This window comes from Rhinoderma darwinii, chromosome 1 (genome assembly GCF_050947455.1).
Source record: "Rhinoderma darwinii isolate aRhiDar2 chromosome 1, aRhiDar2.hap1, whole genome shotgun sequence".
NCBI lineage: Eukaryota > Metazoa > Chordata > Amphibia > Anura > Rhinodermatidae > Rhinoderma > Rhinoderma darwinii.
In genome coordinates this window covers 593,741,782-593,760,339 of record NC_134687.1, presented here as the reverse complement: position 1 = coordinate 593,760,339, position 18,558 = coordinate 593,741,782, and the positions used below count along the sequence as shown (strand labels likewise).

Below are 18,558 nucleotides of genomic sequence, written 5' to 3'. Positions count from 1 at the left end.
TAATCAAAGAAAAGCAAATGCACTAGGTGTTCCTTTGCTTCTGGGGCTTTTGTTTCAGTCCATTACCGCACTAGGGCCACATTTGGGATGTTTCTAAAAACTGCAGAATATGGGCAATAAATATTGAGTTGCGTTTCTCTGGTAAAACCTTCAGTATTACAGGAAAAATTGATTAAAATGGAATTTCTGCAAAAAAAATATGAAATTCCATTTTTCTTTAATTCCTGTGAAAAGCCTAAAGGGTTAAGAAACTTTCTAAATTCTGTTTTGAATACTTTAAGGGGTGCAGTTTTTAAAATGGTGTGATTTGTGGGGGTTCCTAATATATTACGCCCTCAAAGCCACTTCATAACTGAACTGTTCCCTAAAAAAAATAGGCTTTTGACATTTTCTTGAAAATGTAAGAAATTGTTGCTAAACTTATAGCCTTGTAACATCCTAGAAAAATAAAAGGATGTTCAATAAACAATGCCAACATAAAGTAGACATATGGGAAATGTTAACTAGTAAGTATTATGTGTGGTATTACTATCTGTCTTACAAACAGATACATTTGAATTTAGAAAATGCTAATTTCTGCATATTTTCTCTAAATTTTGGTGTCTTTCACAAAAAAATACTGCATTTATCTACCAAATTTTTTTCCTAACATAAAGTACAATATGTCACGAGAAAACAATTTCAGAATCGCTTGGATAGGAAAAAGCATTCCAGAGTTATTACCACATAAAGTGACACATATCAGATTTTAACAGAGGTTGGAAATGTATTTTTTTTTTACAGAAAACCCTTTAAATGTCTGCGTCAGTGACTTGTTATGACCCTTGAGAAAATTCATAAGGAATTAGGAAACATAGGTTTATGCTGTAACTCCATCCACTGGAGAATGGGAAATACTTTCACTGCTTCCCGTTCCTCCAATTTCCCAAGAACATAGAGGGTCAATAAATTTTCCAATTGGATGCAGATACCTTTACATTTTTATTTTTGGAGATCAATCTTTATACAATTTTGTCATCACCCACTCCCCATTCTACCGCTCTATGTGAATGGTCTGCAGATCCGGAGACAGCACCCCCAATATGAATGACCTGACGGAACCTTTCCATGAATGTTTTTTCCTCCAGTTTTCCAAGGCTGCAGTGATATCTCTGCATACGCCTCTCTTATCAGACACGGCTTATCTCAGGCTGATTTCATGGAGGATCATATTAGATGTGATCATAACCCTAAAGTAAATCTATGTCAACCCTTCTCTGGTAAATGGAAACACAATATTTTGCTGGCAGAGTCTTATCATACATGCGTGATAACACAGGCGTGACCACAATTTCACGGAGCAGGCACCGGGACTCCTTATCCTGCCGCCATGTGTCAGCTGTTTAATAGCTGCCATTGCGTGGACACAGGTAATTGTTATTAACTACCCATTAAACACAATGCAAAGTCATGATTTACTAAGCGGAACCTCAGCCAAGGCAATGTTATCACACTATTATATATGTTCTCATCTTATGATACTGTATTGTTGTACATTGTATCATATTATACTGTGAAACACTGTCACATTTATGGCTTATAGAAACATTTTGGTCAAAACAGAGTTTTTGTGTTGTAATACAGAGCGTGAAGGGGCGGCGCCTGACAATTTTCTCTGAGGCCTGTCCGTAGTGCCGCGGGGTGAGGGGACACTTGATCAGGAGAATGTAGAGGTAATACTGCAGGGAGGGAAGGAGCACCAATAATCCTGACAGCTTATTATTAAAGGGGTTGTCACATCTAGGCAACCCTACTTTTCTCAAATAGGAGCGGCTGGTGATCTACTGATTGCTGAGGATCCAGCCCATACCCCTGACAATCAGCTCTTATTGCCAGGGAAAAATGCAGGCAGCTATTGTAGGGGAATTGTGGAATTAAATAGCGGCCACTAAAATGAATGTAATGTAAATTAATGTAACACATGGTCCCCTTGAATTGCTTTTTGCAGCAATTCTCCACTCAGTTGAGGATCCCCTCTATGACGTCCTTATGCCCTAATAAAACATAAGGAGAGGGGTTGTCCTAATGGGACAACCACTGATACTTTGGGGTGATAAAAACATAAAATACCCAAAAGTGGTTAATATATAGCAATGAAAAAAAAATTAAGCAACTATGCAAATAGTCTTAATTTAAAAAAATCTCTTACCGTCGTTACGAAGACCTATGTGGTCTGATTCTTACAAATATATCTATGGTAGAAGAGAAAGACAAATGGATTCTAATTTCACTGCAGTATCTGACTTCACATGGTTTGTTTGTAGTCTGTGACCATGGAAACTTATAGGTCTGCATAGGGGTCTGCAGACACAAAATGATTTTTAATTAAGAATATGTGCAAAGTTGCTTAGTTTGTCATTTTTTGCTGCACGTTAATAAGTGTAGATCACATTGTAGAGATCATGTCTTAACAATAGATTCCCTTTACAGAATTAAAGAGCATCAAAACAGTCTTGTAATTCAACAGTTGGGTGAAAACTCTTTAGAAACTCGGTTATTTCTCTGTAACATGCTTACATGGCCGGCTTTAGGTACATGCGACCAGTGTGGTCGCACAGAGCGCCACCCTGTAAGGGGGGCGCCACCGGGTTGTCCATGCCCCGCGCAAGGACCGCTACTCGGGACGCCAGCGGGTCAGGTGCCACTCACATACTGCACCGACCTCATACTGGCTGTCCCGCGTCCCGGCAACCACTCGTCCGCTCACCCTGTCCTGCGTCCTGAATGCCGAGACAGGCGTGATGACCTCATTCAGGACGCAAGATAGAGAGGAGACACTGCGCTTCCTGTGCGCTTCCAAGGCTGGTGGAGACACCGAGGGAACGTTTTCTCCAGGGCGGCTCCAGCTCCAGCAGGAAGCTTTTGCCGGACGCCCAGCAGGTAAGTCACTGACTGGACTTTGTATGAATGTGTTAACTGATAGGGTTCTAAAAAGGGCAATAATGGAAAATGGACAGAGGATTCAGTGCCACCTTGGTGCCCATTTGCCACTTATTGCCCCTTTAGTGTCCTTCTATTCAGTGCCCCCTTGATGCCCATTTGCCATTTTGTTGCCCCGTTATTGTTCTTCTGTGACAAAAGATGCTAAAGGCTACAGGAGCAGTAAATGGCCATCAAGGGACCACTAAACAGAAGGATGCTAAAGGGGCAATAGGTGGCAAATGGGCACCATGGTGGCACTGAAAGGCACTAAAGTGTTAATAAATGTCAAATGGGCACAGAATTCAGTGCCTTCATAGTGTACATTTACCATTTGTTGCCATTTTAAACTCTGTTCAGATTACGTGAAAAGCAATGTACACCTTTGAATTTATATTTATTTTTTTCTATAAAAATCAGTGCGTTTGGTGCAACTTTGTAATTACGTTCACATCTGCGTCAGGGCTCCGTTCAGGTGTTCCATCTGAGCTTTCCGTCAGAACGGAGCCCTGACTGAAACAAACGGAAACCATAGGTTTCCGTTTGCATCACCATTGATTTCAATGGTGACGGATCCGGTGCAAATGGTTTGCGTTTGTCTCCATTGTGCAAGGGTTCCGTAGTTTTGAGTCAAAAGCGCAGTCGACTACAGTATTGTTTCAGTCAGGGTTCCGTTCTGACGGAAAGCTCAGATGGAACGCCTGAACGGAGCCCTGACGCACATGTGAACGGAGCCTTATTAAACTATTTGTACTTTTTGAGATACAGCTGTTTTGTATTCTGTATACAGAGCAGCCGTATCTAGCGCTGAGACCTGAGTCCGTCAGGTCAGTGGGACAGACGGGTTCAGTGACAGCGGGTCCTGCGTGTCAACTGTTCATAACTTAAATGTGATCGATAACAGGTGGATCCTGCGTGTCAGAGAGACAGGACCTGCTGACACTGAACCCGTCAGTCCCACTGGCCTGACGGATTCAGGTCTCAGTGCTAGATACGGCTGCTCTGTATACAGAATACAAAGCAGCTGTATCTCAAAAAGTAAAAATTGTTTTTAATAAAAAGTATTTATTTAGAAAGTTGCAGAAAACACACTGATATTAAAAAAAAAAAAAAAAAAAAAACGATTTCAGGGGTGGGCATAGCCTTTAAAGTGGTTGTCTGGAATACAAATTAAACATTTTGTTGAAGCAGCAGGAGGAGTTAAAATAAAAAAAATAACATACTTACCGCTCTCCTCCCAGACCTTCCTGCTCTGGGGGCTTCTGTCATTTCTGTTCTGTGTGTACACAAAGTGACTGCAGCGGTGAAATCATGTTGACCGTACACCACCGCTGCATCCTATTAATAGCCTCAGCGGCGTTCAGCTGAGACCAGTAATTAGCTGCGGCGGTGATGTACTGTCGACGTGATGTCACCGCTGCAGTCACCCTGTGTACACACAGAACAGAGATGACAGAAGCCCCTAGCGCAGGAACGTCTGGGAGGAGAGCGGTAAGTATCAGGGCCGGCTCCAGGTTTATGTGGGCAGGCCCTTTTGTGGGGGAACTCACGGCGGCAGTAAAATGGCAGAAAATATCACTTTGTGCCCCCATATAGACGTTTGGCCCTGTTTATGCTCCCATATAGAAGTTAGGCCCCCAGTTTGTACCCCCATAAGTTTAGCACCCTCCGTAGATAGTGCCACACAGCCCCCTCCCAGGTAGTGCTACACAGCCCCCATCCCAGTTAGTGCCACACAGCCCCCTCTCCCAGGTAGTTCCACACAGCCCCCTCTCCCAGGTAGTGCCACACAGCCCCCTCTCCCAGGTAGTGCCACACAGCCCCCTCTCCCATGTAGTGCCACACAGCCCCTCTCCCAGGTAGTGCCACACAGCCCCCTCTCCCTGGTAGTGCCACACAGCGCCCCCTCCAAGGTAGTGCCACATAGCCCCATCCCTGGTAGTGTCACACAGCCCCCTCCCTGGTAGTGTCACACAGCCCCCTCCCTGGTAGTGTCACACAGCCCCCTCCCTGGTAATGTCACACAGCCCCCTCCCTGGTAGTGTCACACAGCCCCCCTCCCTGGTAGTGTCACACAGCCCACGCCCCTGGTAGTTGCACCTTTGGGGTTCCCTCTAGGAGTGGAATCCCCAGACAGAGCATTGACGACACTCTGGGTTGGGGTTCCGCTTCAGGAGCAGCCCCTCACGTCACTATCCATATATGGACAGTGTTTTCTGAGGCAGCCCCAGAGCCATAGTCCGGGGAGAGCGCTACTAGCACTCTGCCCTGGTTCTCCTGCTCTGCTCCTGACATCACTGTCCATATATGGACAGTGATGCCGTGACGATGGCAGCATCAGTACCCGGCGGCCGAGTGGGCCCCCCAAGGGAAGTGGGCCCCGGCACTCGCCTGGGTTCGCCGGGTGCTGACGCTGGCCCTGGTAAGTATGGGCTGCTTTTTTATTTGAAGCCCTCCTCTTTACAAAAGTTTATGTAAAGAATCTGCCAGGCACAGCTTCTGTGTCTACGCCCATAGGTAATCAGTCTGCACCTGCTTCTATGTCTGTGAGACTGACTCCATCTTCCACCACTCAGCATGGCAGGCTTAGGAGTGGGAGAGCCTATCACAGCCTGGCCAGACGGAGCTAGCTCCCGCCCTCTGTCTATTTATACCTGCCTTTCCTGTTCCTCCTTGCTTGTGATTCTTCTCGTTTAGTTTCCTGGCCCTGCTGCAGCTTCTGAACTATTTGACCCTGCTTCATACTGGCCCTGGCTTACTGACTACTCTCCTGCTCTGCGTTTGGTACCTCGTACACTCCTGGTTTGACTCGGCTCGTTCACCTCTCTTGTTGCTCACGGTGTTGCCGTGGGCAACTGCCCCATTTCCCTTAGCTTTGTGTACCCTTGTCTGTTTGTCTGTCGTGCACTTACTGAGCGTAGGGACCGTCGCCCAGTTGTACCCCGTCGTCTAGGGCGGGTTGTTGCAAGCAGGCAGGGACTGAGTGGCGGGTAGATTAGGGCTCACTTGTCTGTTTCCCTACCCCCATCATTACATAATCACAAGCCCATATACCTAGTCTACCCTGGTCCCTCACACTACTATGGACCCCCTTGAGACCCTGGCTCAGCAAATGCAGGGTCTCTCCCTACAGGCCCTGGCTCAGAGGGTCAACCAGCCTGACGCTACCATGGTAGTGCCCCTCACCTCACCTCTTGAACCCCACCTCAAGTTGCCTGACCGGTTCTCAGGGGACCGGAAGACTTTTCTCTGCTTTCGGGAGAGTTGTAGGCTCTATTTTCGCTTAAAGCCTCACTCCTCAGGTTCTGAGAGCCAGCGGATGGGTATAATTATGTCCCGGCTCTAGGAAGGGCCCCAAGAATGGGCCTTCTCCTTGGCTCCTGACGCCTCTGAACTTTCCTCCATTGATCTTCTCTTTTCTGCTCTCGGACTCATTTATGACGAGACTGACAGGACTGCCTTTGCCGAGAGTCAGCTGGTGACCTTACGTCAGGGTAAGAGACATTGTGAAAAAGTATTCGGCACACTGAGTCGTAAGTATCAATTTCTTGAAATTTTTATTATATTTGATGCCAAGGGTTTGGTGCAACATTTCGGTCAAAGGACCTTCGTCAGGCACTATAAGTATACAGAACATTATACGTGGGTATATTAGCATCATATACATACATAAATCTCAAATTAAATAGAATAAAATAAAACATGACATATATAAGGACAAATTAAATCAGATCTTAAAGAAATCAAAACTGGATTGTGCTATAAAATACCACAGAAATAATAATCAAACAAGAACAGAATCAGTGAACGGACGACATCCTCATCCCAGGTACAATGGTATGGTCAGGTATGCGATTATATAATGAGTTCCTCACATAGGCAGAGTGGACGGTTCTGTATAGGCTGAGCTCAATTAGAAATATCTCAACATCCGTCATTAAGGAGGAAAGACATAGCAGCATCTCTCATATTGGTTATTCTGTGGTTATAATTATACACTTACCACAACAAAACAACAAGACAACATGGCAAACATCTCAACTCTAAAGTCTGTAGGGGGTCAGGTGACTAATATATCCATTTCCTGTAAAATACTGGTGTGCTCGTAGTTTGCTATCTCTAACTGCAATCTGACAGTTCAGTGCTAGCTAGCATATTACAGAAACACAGTTATAGTGTAGTGCAGGATTGTTGTAAACATACCTCGTTTCCCTGGTTACTGGTATGTCCAGATGATCGGCGCTGTGTGTCAGAATGGCGGGTTTCCGCTCCTTTTGGCGCTAATTCAGGAGATACACTCCTGGTTTAAATATCCCTGTATTGGGGCGGGCAATGAGCGTGTTCAGCGCGCGTCTGCTTGTGACGTCACGCTCTGGGCGTTTCTATTAGTTAGAGGACGCTCGTGTCCTCTCATGTCAATGCCCTGTCTAGCCTGTGTCTGATTGGTCGGTGCAGTCCCTCGTAACGCCTACATTCTCGAGCGTGTAACCGCTCGGGGAAATCCCTGCTGTAGGCTTCTCGTAATTGGATGCAGCTTGTGCCGTGTCAGGGACATGTTTAGTTGTAAGGAGACATTAGAGATGTTAGCGTACTAGGTTTTTAAGACCTATAGTACTCTAATAGAGGTATTGCCCCAGTAATACAGCCTGAGGCTGTCCAGGCTTTTGAGGTCCTTAAGAAGTGCTTTATCCCGGCCCCGGTGCTGGTTCAGCCCAACCAAATGGACCCTTTTATCGTGGAGGTTGACGCATCCGAGGTGGGAGTGGGGGCTGTCTTGTCCCAAGGTACCAGGTCCCTCACCCATCTCCGTCCCTGTGCCTACTTCTCCAGGAAGTTTTCGCCCACTGAGAGTAACTATGATATTGGCAACCGCGAACTCTTAGCCATTAAATGGGCATTTGAAGAGTGGCGCCACTTCCTGGAGGGGGCTAGGCACCAGGTAACGGTCCTTACCGACCACAAGAATCTGGTTTTCCTAGAATCTGCCCGGAGGCTAAACCCGAGACAAGCTCGATGGGCGTTATTTTTTACCAGATTCAACTTTTTGGTTACCTATAGGGCTGGGTCTAAAAATATTAAGGCTGATGCACTGTCGCGTAGCTTCATGGCCAGCCCTCCTTCGGAGGAAGATCCTGCTTGTATTTTGCCTCCAGGTATAATCATTTCCTCTACTGATTCTGATTTAGTCTCTGAAATTGCGGCTGATCAAGGTTCAGCTCCCGGGAACCTTCCTGAGAACAAGCTGTTTGTTCCCCTGCAATTCCGGCTAAGGGTACATAGGGAAAATCATGACTCCGCACTATCTGGCCATCCAGGCATCCTGGGTACCAAGCACCTCATTGCCAAAAACTATTGGTGGCTTGGGTTGCCTAAAGACGTTAAGGCCTACGTCGCCGCTTGTGAGGTTTGTGCTAGGTCCAAGACTCCCAGGTCCCGACCAGTGGGCTTACTACATTCTTTGCCCATTCCCCAGAGACCTTGGACCCATATCTCCATGGATTTTATCACCGATTTGCCTCCATCTCAAGGCAAGTCGGTGGTGTGGGTTGTAGTAGACCGCTTCAGTAAGATGTGCCACTTTGTGCCCCTTAAGAAACTACCCAATGCTAAGACGTTAGCTACCTTGTTTGTCAAACACATCCTGCGTCTCCATGGGGTCCCTGTCAACATTGTTTCGGACAGAGGGGTACAATTTGTTTCATTGTTTTGGAGAGCCTTCTGTAAAAAGTTGGAGATTGATCTGTCCTTCTCCTCTGCCTTCCATCCTGAAACTAATGGCCAAACTGAGAGGACTAATCAGTCTCTAGAACAATATTTAAGGTGTTTTATCTCTGACTGTCAATATGATTGGGTCTCATTCATTCCCCTCGCCGAATTTTCCCTTAATAACCGGGTCAGTAACTCGTCAGGGGTCTCCCCCCTTTTCTGTAATTTTGGGTTTAACCCACGGTTCTCCTCCGTTTCACCTGGTAGTTCCAACAATCCCGAGGTAGAGGTCGTTCGTCGGGAACTGTGCACAGTCTGGGCCCAGGTTCAGAAGAACCTAGAGGCGTCCCAGAGCATACAAAAAAACTCAGGCAGATAGAAAACGTTCTGCTAACCCCTTGTTTATGGTCGGGGATCTGGTGTGGCTATCGTCTAAGAACTTGCGCCTTAAGGTCCTGTCCAAGAAGTTTGCTCCCAGGTTTATAGGGCCGTACAAGGTCATTGAAGTCCTCAATCCTGCCTCCTTCCGACTGGAGTTGCCCCCATCTCTTCGAGTACACGACGTGTTTCATGCCTCCCTCCTTAAACGCTGCTCCCCGTCCTTGGCTCCCTCGAGGAAACCTCCTGTCCCCGTTCTCACCCCTGAGAGGGTGGAATTCGAGGTGGCCAAGATTGTGGACAGCAAGATGGTCCAAGGCTCCCTCCAGTACCTGGTCCATTGGAAAGGCTACGGGCCTGAGGAGAGGACTTGGGTACCCACCCGGGATGTTCACGCTGGGGTATTGGTCAGGAGGTTCCACCTTCGTTTCCCCAATAAACCAGGTCCACCTAGAAAGGGTCCGGTGGCCCCTCATAAAAGGGGGGGTACTGTAAAGAATCTGCCAGGCACAGCTTCTGTGTCTACGCCCATAGGTAATCAGTCTGCACCTGCTTCTATGTCTGTGAGACTGACTCCATCTTCCACCACTCAGGATGGCAGGCTTAGGAGTGGGAGAGCCTATCACAGCCTGGCCAGACGGAGCTAGCTCCCGCCCTCTGTCTATTTATACCTGCCTTTCCTGTTCCTCATTGCTTGTGATTCTTCTCGTTTGGTTTCCTGGCCCTGCTGCAGCTTCTGAACTATTTGACCCTGCTTCATACTGACCCTGGCTTACTCACTACTCTCCTGCTCTGCGTTTGGTACCTCGTACTCTCCTGGTTTGACTCGGCTTGTTCACCTCTCTTGTTGCTCACGGTGTTGCCGTGGGCAACTGCCCCATTTCCCTTAGCTTTGTGTACCCTTGTCTGTTTGTCTGTCGTGCACTTACTGAGCATAGGGACCGTCGCCCAGTTGTACCCCGTCGCCTAGGGCGGGTCGTTGCAAGTAGGCAGGGACTGAGTGGCGGGTAGATTAGGGCTCACTTGTCTGTTTCCCTACCCCCATCATTACAGTTTAAACCCGGACTATCCCTTTAACCTCTTAACACTATCCATGTATGTATGGCGGATGTGCATTCCAACAATATTGCATGTGCCACTGTATGTTATCTGTGGTGTTACATAGGACTGCTGGTGTGTGTGTGTGTGTGTATTTGTGGGTCTATGTGCCTAGATATGTATCTGTATGTGTATATATTTTTGTGTGTGCATATACTACATTATTTATACTCAGAGTTATCACTGTGTTAACTGTGGTGTCACATAGGACTTCAGGTAACACTACTACATTATCTGTACTCAGAGATGTAATGGCAGGAAGGAGGTGAAGGGAACAAGTGAGCCCTAATCTACCCACCGCCCTGTCCCTGCCTACTTGCAACGACCCGCCCTAGGCGACGGGGTACAACTTGGCGGCGGTCCCTACGCTGTCTAAGTGCAAGGGAGTACAAACAGGGAACACGCAAGGGAATACAGTAGCCCACGGAACGCCGCGAGGAAACGGAGCGGTGAATGAGCCAGTCAGGATCAGGAAGTAGTGGAGTATACAAACGGGAGCACGGAGCAGAAGCAAGCCAGGGGCAGAGCAACGCAGGATAAACGGAACTGAAGCACGGCAGAAGCACGGCAGAAGCAGGCTGGAGCAAGGCAGCAGTGGGGCCAGGAATCCAAGAAGAATAACAAGCAAGGAGGAAGAGAAAACGGCAGGTATAAATGGACAGGGGGCGGAGCTAACTCTGACTGACCAGGCCGCGATAGGCTCTCCCACTCCTGAGCCTGCCACCCTGATTGGTGGGAGCAGGTGTCAGTCTCAGAGGTCTGGCCTCAGGTGTCGACTGATTAATCCTGGGAGTATACCCAGACGTAGTGCCTGGCAGATCCTTTACAAGAGAGTTATCACTGTGTTATCTGTTGTGTTACATAGGACTGCAGGTAACATCTACTACATTATCTGTACTCAGAGTTATCACTGTCTTATCTGTGGTGTTACATAGGACTTCAGGTAACATTTACTACAATATCTGTACTCAGAGAGTTATCACTGTTATCTGTGGTGTTACATAGGACTGCAGGTAACGATCTGTTCTGTGTATATATGTGCCTGCGTAGGTATACTTGGGCCTGTACGTCAATATATTTACCTATTTATATATATATGTGTGTGTGGTTAATTTTTTTTGTTTTGTGGGAGGCAGCAATAGAGAATCCCGCACAGGGCGCCATCCAACCTAAGGGCGGGTTCACACGTGGCGGAATTTCACTTAAATTCCGCTGCGGACACTCCGCAGCGTTAATCCGCAGCGGTGCCGTTTGTCCATTGACTTACACTTTAATTTAGCAGTGTTCGTTTAGACGAGGCGTAAAATTCCGCTGCGGAGCATAGGCTGCGGAGCGGAATTTGGTGTCCGCAGCATGCTCTGTCTGTTGCGGAGCAGTGGCGGACTCATGGCGGAATTTCTCCATTGACTTCAATGGAGACTCAAAATTCCGCAATGAAGTCCGCAGATCTTATGTGTGCTGCGGAGCGTATTGGTTTTACTACCATGACATTTCTTCATTCTGGCTGGACCTATGTATTTCTAGGTTTACAGCCAGATTGAGGAAGTCAATGGGGCTCCCGTAATGACGGGAGCGTTGCTAGGAGACGTCAGTAAATAGTCACTGTCCAGGGTGCTGAAAGAGTTAAGCGATCGGCAGTTAACTGTTTCTGCACCCGGGACAGTGACTACCGATCTCAATATACATGTATCTGTAAAAAAACATATAAGTTCATACTTACCGAGAACTCCCTGCGTCTGTCTCCAGTCCGGCCTCCCAGGATGACGTTTCAGTGTAAGTGACGGCTGCAGCCAATCACAGGCCAAGCACAGGCTGCAGCGGTCACATGGACTGGCGCGTCATCCAGGGAGGTCGGGCTGGATGCCGAAAGAGGGACGCGTCACCAAGACAACGGGCGGTAAGTATGAAATTATTTTACTTTCACTAGGGAAAGCGCTGTCCCTTCTCTCTATCCTGCACTGATAGGGAGAAGGGAAGCACTTTTCCCGCAGTCCGCAGCAGCTAGTCCGCATCAATTTTCTGCACATTTTGTGCAGATCCGCAGCAGAATCTGCGACGCAGATTCTGTGCGGCATTGATGCGGACAGTTGCGGAGGAAATCCGCCACGTGTGGTCATGCCCTAAGGCCGGCCCTGCATGCTTATTTTAGACATTTAAAGATGTCACAGAGCTGAGTTAGTCATTGGCCTTAATATGATTCATTATTAGGCCTTATTCACATGAGTGTATTTCACGTCTGTGTGCTGTCTGTTTTTTTTACGGACACCACACAGAACTATAAAAATCAATGGGGCTATTTAGTTTTGTTTTTAACGCATGTCCGTTGTGTGAAACCCACTGCATGTCCTATTTTGGTGCGTTTTTGCGCACCACACAGCACATTGAAGCCAATGGGTGCGTTAAAAAAATGGAGAGCACATGGATGCCATCCATGTGCTGTCTGTGATTCACACAACAGTTGCTAAAGAAATTAGGGGGGAAAAAACACCCCTTCAGTTTTTTTTGCAGGCATAAAAAACGTGTACCATACAGATGACATATGTGCATAAAAAACGCAGACACGCAGCGTACACGGATGTCACACAGAACTGCAACGCAAGAAAAACGCTGCATTTTTTATGAGCGCAATACAAACACGTCTGTATGAATAAGGCCTTACGATGTGTTACCTGCAATTTTCCATGGACTCTAACTGGCTGCCGACACAGGACGAGAATGCTCATCCTGAGCGGCGAGTACTTCGCGCATTAGGACGAGCATTCTCGTCCTGTGTGACAGCCATCTCTGCGGGCGATCGAGAGCGGGGCAACGGCTGTAATACACAGCCACGGCCCCGCTCTGACAGCGGAGAGGAGAGAAACCTCTTCTCTCTCCCGTTAACCCTTTGAACGCCGCAATGAAAACTGATCGCGGCGTTCAATGAGGGGGGACTGCACATTGATCGCGTCACAGAAGATAACTGTGACACGATCAAAGCCCACAACTCATATGGCCAGACAGCCCAGGGTCCATTGAAGGACCCCAGGGCTGTCTGAACATATTTCCTGTTGTTAGGGCATACTGAGGTATGACCTAACAACTGCCTGTGTACGATCAGTAGCAGGCTAATGTACTGGCATATAGATCTATGCCAGTACATTACAGTTACAAAATCAAAATCAAAATGATGAATCCATTTATGGGATTAAAAAAAAAAGTTAAATGAATATACATTTTTTTTATGATAAATAAATGAATAAAAAGTAAAAAAATACACAGAAACACATTTTTTTATAATAAATAAACTTTTTAAAATATAAGTCCCAAAACATGAAATAATATAGACATATTTGGTATCGCCACGACCATAACAACCTGTACAACAAATGTATAACATTATTTATGATGATCGGTGTATGGTGTAAAAAAAATAAATCTTAAAACTGCTGCGGAACTGCTTTTTTTCTGCAATTTCGCCAAAACAATATATAGAAATTAAACGATAATGTATTTGTACCAAAAAATGGTACCTACATAAAGTACAATTCGTCCCGCAAAAAACAAAGTCTCATACAACTACATCGTACAAAAAAAATAAAAGAGTTATGAGCGTCGGGATGCAAAGAGGGAAATCTAAAAAAATTGCTCTGTCCTCAAGGCCAAAATTGGCCGTGTCCTTAAGGGGTTAAACTATGTACAACATTATCCTAATTGGGTTTTCACAGTGCAAAAAAAAACAAAACAGCTGCTACATCTACATTAGTAAACAGACTATAGCTGAGATTTTACCTGAATACTTCAACTCCCCATCCAGCAGCTGCCGTGAAGAGACGTGGCCCCAAATCCCTGGCGGGGTTGATGGCGTATCCTGAATTCATCCCCATAGACATTCCAACAACTGTAACCAGGAGGCCAACAACCACAGCTTGTGTCCCATCCAGAGCGCCATTGTTTTTCTTATCATTTATAGCCAGGATACATAGAAGCAGGGCTCCTGTGCCAATCACCTGCAATGATTTGGCAGAAACACAAAGTCAGCCGTTTAGGAGAACATTTTTTGCTAGTCTCTAGTTGTTTTTCAGGCTGCACGCCCTACCTTCTGCCCATTGCATGCTTTCCCTGTACAGTAGTCATGTGCACAAAACACTACCTCCCCCTGAAAACAGTAAAGCAAAGTGCAATTCATTATCAGATTTCTTCTAAGTTGTTAGGGAGAGGAAAGAGTCTGTAAAAACTGTGTTTAGGGATTCCAAGTGGCAAATAGCAGAATTGTGCTTGCAGCTCTGGATGTGACTGGAGTATCTCAAGATCAATATAAGCAGGGCATCTAAGCAGTTAGGGCGGGTTCACACATAGCGGAATTTCACTTAAATTCCGCTGCGGACACTCCGCAGCGTTAATCCGCAGCGGAGCCGTTTCTCCATTGACTTTCACTTTAATTTAGCAGTGTTCGTTTACACGATGCGTACAATTCCGCTGCGGAGCATAGGCTGCGGAGCGGAATTTGGTGTCCGCAGCATGCTCTGTCTGTTGCGGAGCAGTGGCGGACTGGTTGCGGACTCATGGCGGAATTTCTCCATTGACTTCAATGGAGAGTCAAAATTCCGCAATGAAGTCCGCAGATCTTATGTGTGCTGCGGAGCGTATTGTTTTTACTACCATGACATTTCTTCATTCTGGCTGGACCTATGTATTTCTAGGTCTACAGCCAGACTGAGGAAGTCAATGGGGCTCCCGTAATGACGGGAGCGTTGCTAGGAGACGTCTGTAAATAGTCACTGTCCAGGGTGCTGAAAGAGTTACGCGATCGGCAGTAACTGTTTCTGCACCCGGGACAGTGACTACCGATCTCAATATACATGTATCTGTAAAAAAAAATATAAGTTCATACTTACCGAGAACTCCCTGCGTCTGTCTCCAGTCCGGCCTCCCAGGATGACGTTTCAGTGTAAGTGACGGCTGCAGCCAATCACAGGCCAGGCACAGGCTGCAGCGGTCACATGGACTGCCGCGTCATCCAGGGAGGTCGGGCTGGATGCCGAAAGAGGGACGCGTCATCAAGACAACGGGCGGTAAGTATGAATTTCTTTGACTTTCACTAGGGAAAGTGCTGTCCCTTCTCTCTATCCTGCACTGATAGGGAGAAGGGAAGCACTTTTCCTGCAGTCCGCAGCGGCCAGTCCGCATCAATTTTCTGCACATTTTGTGCAGATCCGCTGCAGAATCTGCAACGCAGTTTCTGTGCGGCATTGATGCGGACAGTTGCGGAGGAATTCCGCCATGTGTGGTCATGCCCTTAGGAGAATATCTGTAAAAACAGTGCTAAGGGATTCAGAGTGACAAATGGCAGAATTATACATGCAGCTCTAAATGAGACTGGAGTTTGATGTTTTTCTAGATCAATACAATGAAGGGCAATCCTGTATGAATGTAAATTACATTTTGGAGAGACAGCAGCCTTGATTGCCATTTTTTGGTGCTTTTTGGTAGATTTTGCATTCTGCATTGTATTACTTCACACCAAAGTACCAGAAATTGTAATCTATCTATCTATCTATCTATCTATCTATCTATCTATCTATCTATCTATCTATCTATCTATCTATCCATCCAGGGCTGGACTGGGACTTAAAACCCCCAAACCCCCATCAACCTTCAGCGAGCAAAGGGTAGACCTGGATATTCTAGGGCACGCACCCTTCCAAATAAATGAAGAAATCCGGTTCTGAATGAGGCGCAAAATATGTGGTGGGACTTTGATTGGCAGTGTTTGAAACAAGTAAAGGAGCTTTGGAAGGATGGTCATTTTGACTGCAGAGATGCGCCCTATCCAGGATAGATAGGTGGATTGCCAGGATGTCATCGAGGATATTAGAGAGCGAATAAGGGATGGGTAGTTAGCGGAATACAGCTGATCGTAGGAAGGGGTCAAATGAATACCCAGGTAATTCAGTGAGTGTCCGGCCCATTGAAAGGGGAAATGGCTTCGTAATGAGTGTAGAGCTTGCTGTGATAGGTTAATGTTTAATGCGATGGATTTCGTGGGGTTTATAGCAAGTCCAGAGATTGAAGCGAAATCTGATAGAGTTTGCATTAAGTTAGGAAGGGAGACAAGGGGTTGGGAGAGCATAAGTAATATATCATCAGTGAAGAGGGACAATTTGTGTTGCACGCCCCCTAACTCCAGACCCCTGATGTTCGGATTTTGGCGAATCATCATAGCTAGGGGTTCAAGTGCTAGGATAAATAGAATAGGGGATAGAGGGCATCCTTGTCTGGTGCCCCGTTCAATAGGAAAGGAAGCAGACTGATAACCCGCGTAACAAACTTTGACAGTAGGGTTAGAATAGAGGGCGTGCACCCATGACATAAAGTGGCTACCAAAACCCCACTTCCCCAAGGCAAAATCCATGTAAGACCAGGATATTGTATCAAAGGCTTTTTGAATGTCGAGCGAAAGGAGCATTGAAGCCACATTTCTCTTGCGTGCCAGGTGGACCAGGGATATAACTCTCTTGGTACAAACGCTTGTTTGTCTGCCAGGGACAAAGCCTGCCTGGTCTCCATGTATAATCCCGTCAAGTAAGCGGTTGACTCTAGTCGCCAGAATTTTTGCTAAAATCGGTGTTCAGGAGGGATATTGGTCTATAATTAGTAATTTGAAGAGCGTCCTTTTGAGGTTTGGGGATCATTGCAATATGGGCCATCAGGGTTGGTGCCCGAAGGGTCGTGCCAGTTCTGATAGTATTAAAGAGTTGGGTTAAATACGGGCTTAGGAGCGGGGAGAGTTTTTTGTAGTATAATGGGGAGAAACCATCTGGACCAGGAGATTTAGAAGGTTTTAACTCCTTGATAGCCGCCTGAACTTCCGTCTCAGATATCTCGGCCTCCAAGGCATCGAGATTGGCGGGGGTGATGCCCGGAAAGATCAGATTGGCTAACAGGCCTTCAGCCTTCAAGGGGTCAAAAGGTGGAGGGGATGAGTACAATTTGGAAAGGAAATTTTGAAATTGGGAGACAATCTTATTAGGGTCCGCTGTTATTGTGCCGGAGGCTGTCCGCAATCTAATAGGTTCTTTTGGAGCAACGGGAACTCGCAGCTGGCGAGCTAAAAGTTTACCTGGTTTATTGCTTTGCGAGTAATAGCGCTGTTTGGACCATCGTAGTTTACGTTCAGCCTATTCCGGTAATAAAAGATCGAGTTCTAATTTGGTGGCCTCAACCGAAGCTTTATTAGCAAGCGAAGGAGTCTGTTTCCAAGCATTTTCTTTTTGGTCTAACGTTCGGTATAAATCTGCTATCTTTTTTTCTCTGTTTTTCTTTTTAATGGACCCCATCCTAATGAGAGCCCCCCGCAAGGTGGCTTTATGGGCTTCCCATAGTATAATCGACGATGAGGTGGAACCCACGTTTAAGTCAAAGTATTCCTTAACAGCAACTTCAATCTGTGCTAATGAGTCTTTGGATGTCAAAAGGGAGTCGTTTAGGCGCCAATTAAAGGAGAGCCCCCGTGGGACTAGAGAAGAGAAGGAGACCTCAACAGGGTTGTGGTCAGACCAGGGTGTGCTAAGTATCTTTGCTGCGGAGCATAGTGGTAATGAATGCTGAGACGTGAATATGTGATCAATGCGACTGAAAGAGGAGTGAGGGTTGGAGTAGAAAGTAAAATCTTTTGTATTGGGATGGAGTTCCCTCCACAGGTCCTGGAGATCATGTGTGCGTAACATGTCGCTAAATGTAGATGAAGGAGTTTGAGGTGTGGATGTGGTCGGGGCCGGGGATTTATCTATAGAGGGATTGATTACCAGATTTGAGTCGCCCATGACCACTAATAAGCCCTTACGATTAGCATCTATCAATTTAAATAAGTGAGAAAAAAACCCTGTTTGGAAATCATTTGGTCCGTAATATCCCACTAAGGTCACTTCTACGTCAAATAGAGTGCCAACAAGAATCACATAACGACCAGTAGGGTCAAGAATTTCCGTGTTACAAAGAAAAGGGAGATTCTTTCTGAAGGCAATAACTACCCCACGTCGCTTTTCATGAGCATATGCGCCATGGAAAACAGGGAAGTGTGCGCTGAGATATTATGGTCTAGAGGTGACAGAGAATCTTGTTTCCTGGAGACAGACAATGTCCGCATGACAGGCTTTATCGAAATGAAATGCCTTTGATCGTTTATGTGGGGAATTGAAGCCTTGGACATTATGAGAGATTATTTTCAAGGCGGAGGTAGCCATATGTAGGGTCTAGTAATTTTATAGTGAGTTCTGAACAACAGGGGGAAAGGGAAAGAAGGGGTGGAAAGAGAGTGGTGGAGAAACAGATTAAGTAAAAAGGGGTATAGAAACAAATATGCATTTGAAAATCTAGAGAAAGAAAGTGCCCGAAAATCGGCCAAGAAGGGTGGACAGTAGCACAGGGGGTACTACTGAT

General features: G+C 46.4%; 1 protein-coding gene across 1 annotated transcript in view; it reads right to left on the bottom strand.

Annotated features, from left to right (window-relative positions):
- LOC142746868 (aquaporin-7-like) overlaps nucleotides 1–18,558 on the bottom strand; it is a 95,378-nt gene that overhangs the window by 10,915 nt on the left and 65,905 nt on the right. Inside the window, exon 5 of the mRNA XM_075854947.1 lies at nucleotides 13,909–14,126. Coding sequence (XP_075711062.1) covers nucleotides 13,909–14,126 — 218 coding nt within the window. The remainder of the gene's footprint in view (nucleotides 1–13,908; nucleotides 14,127–18,558) is intronic.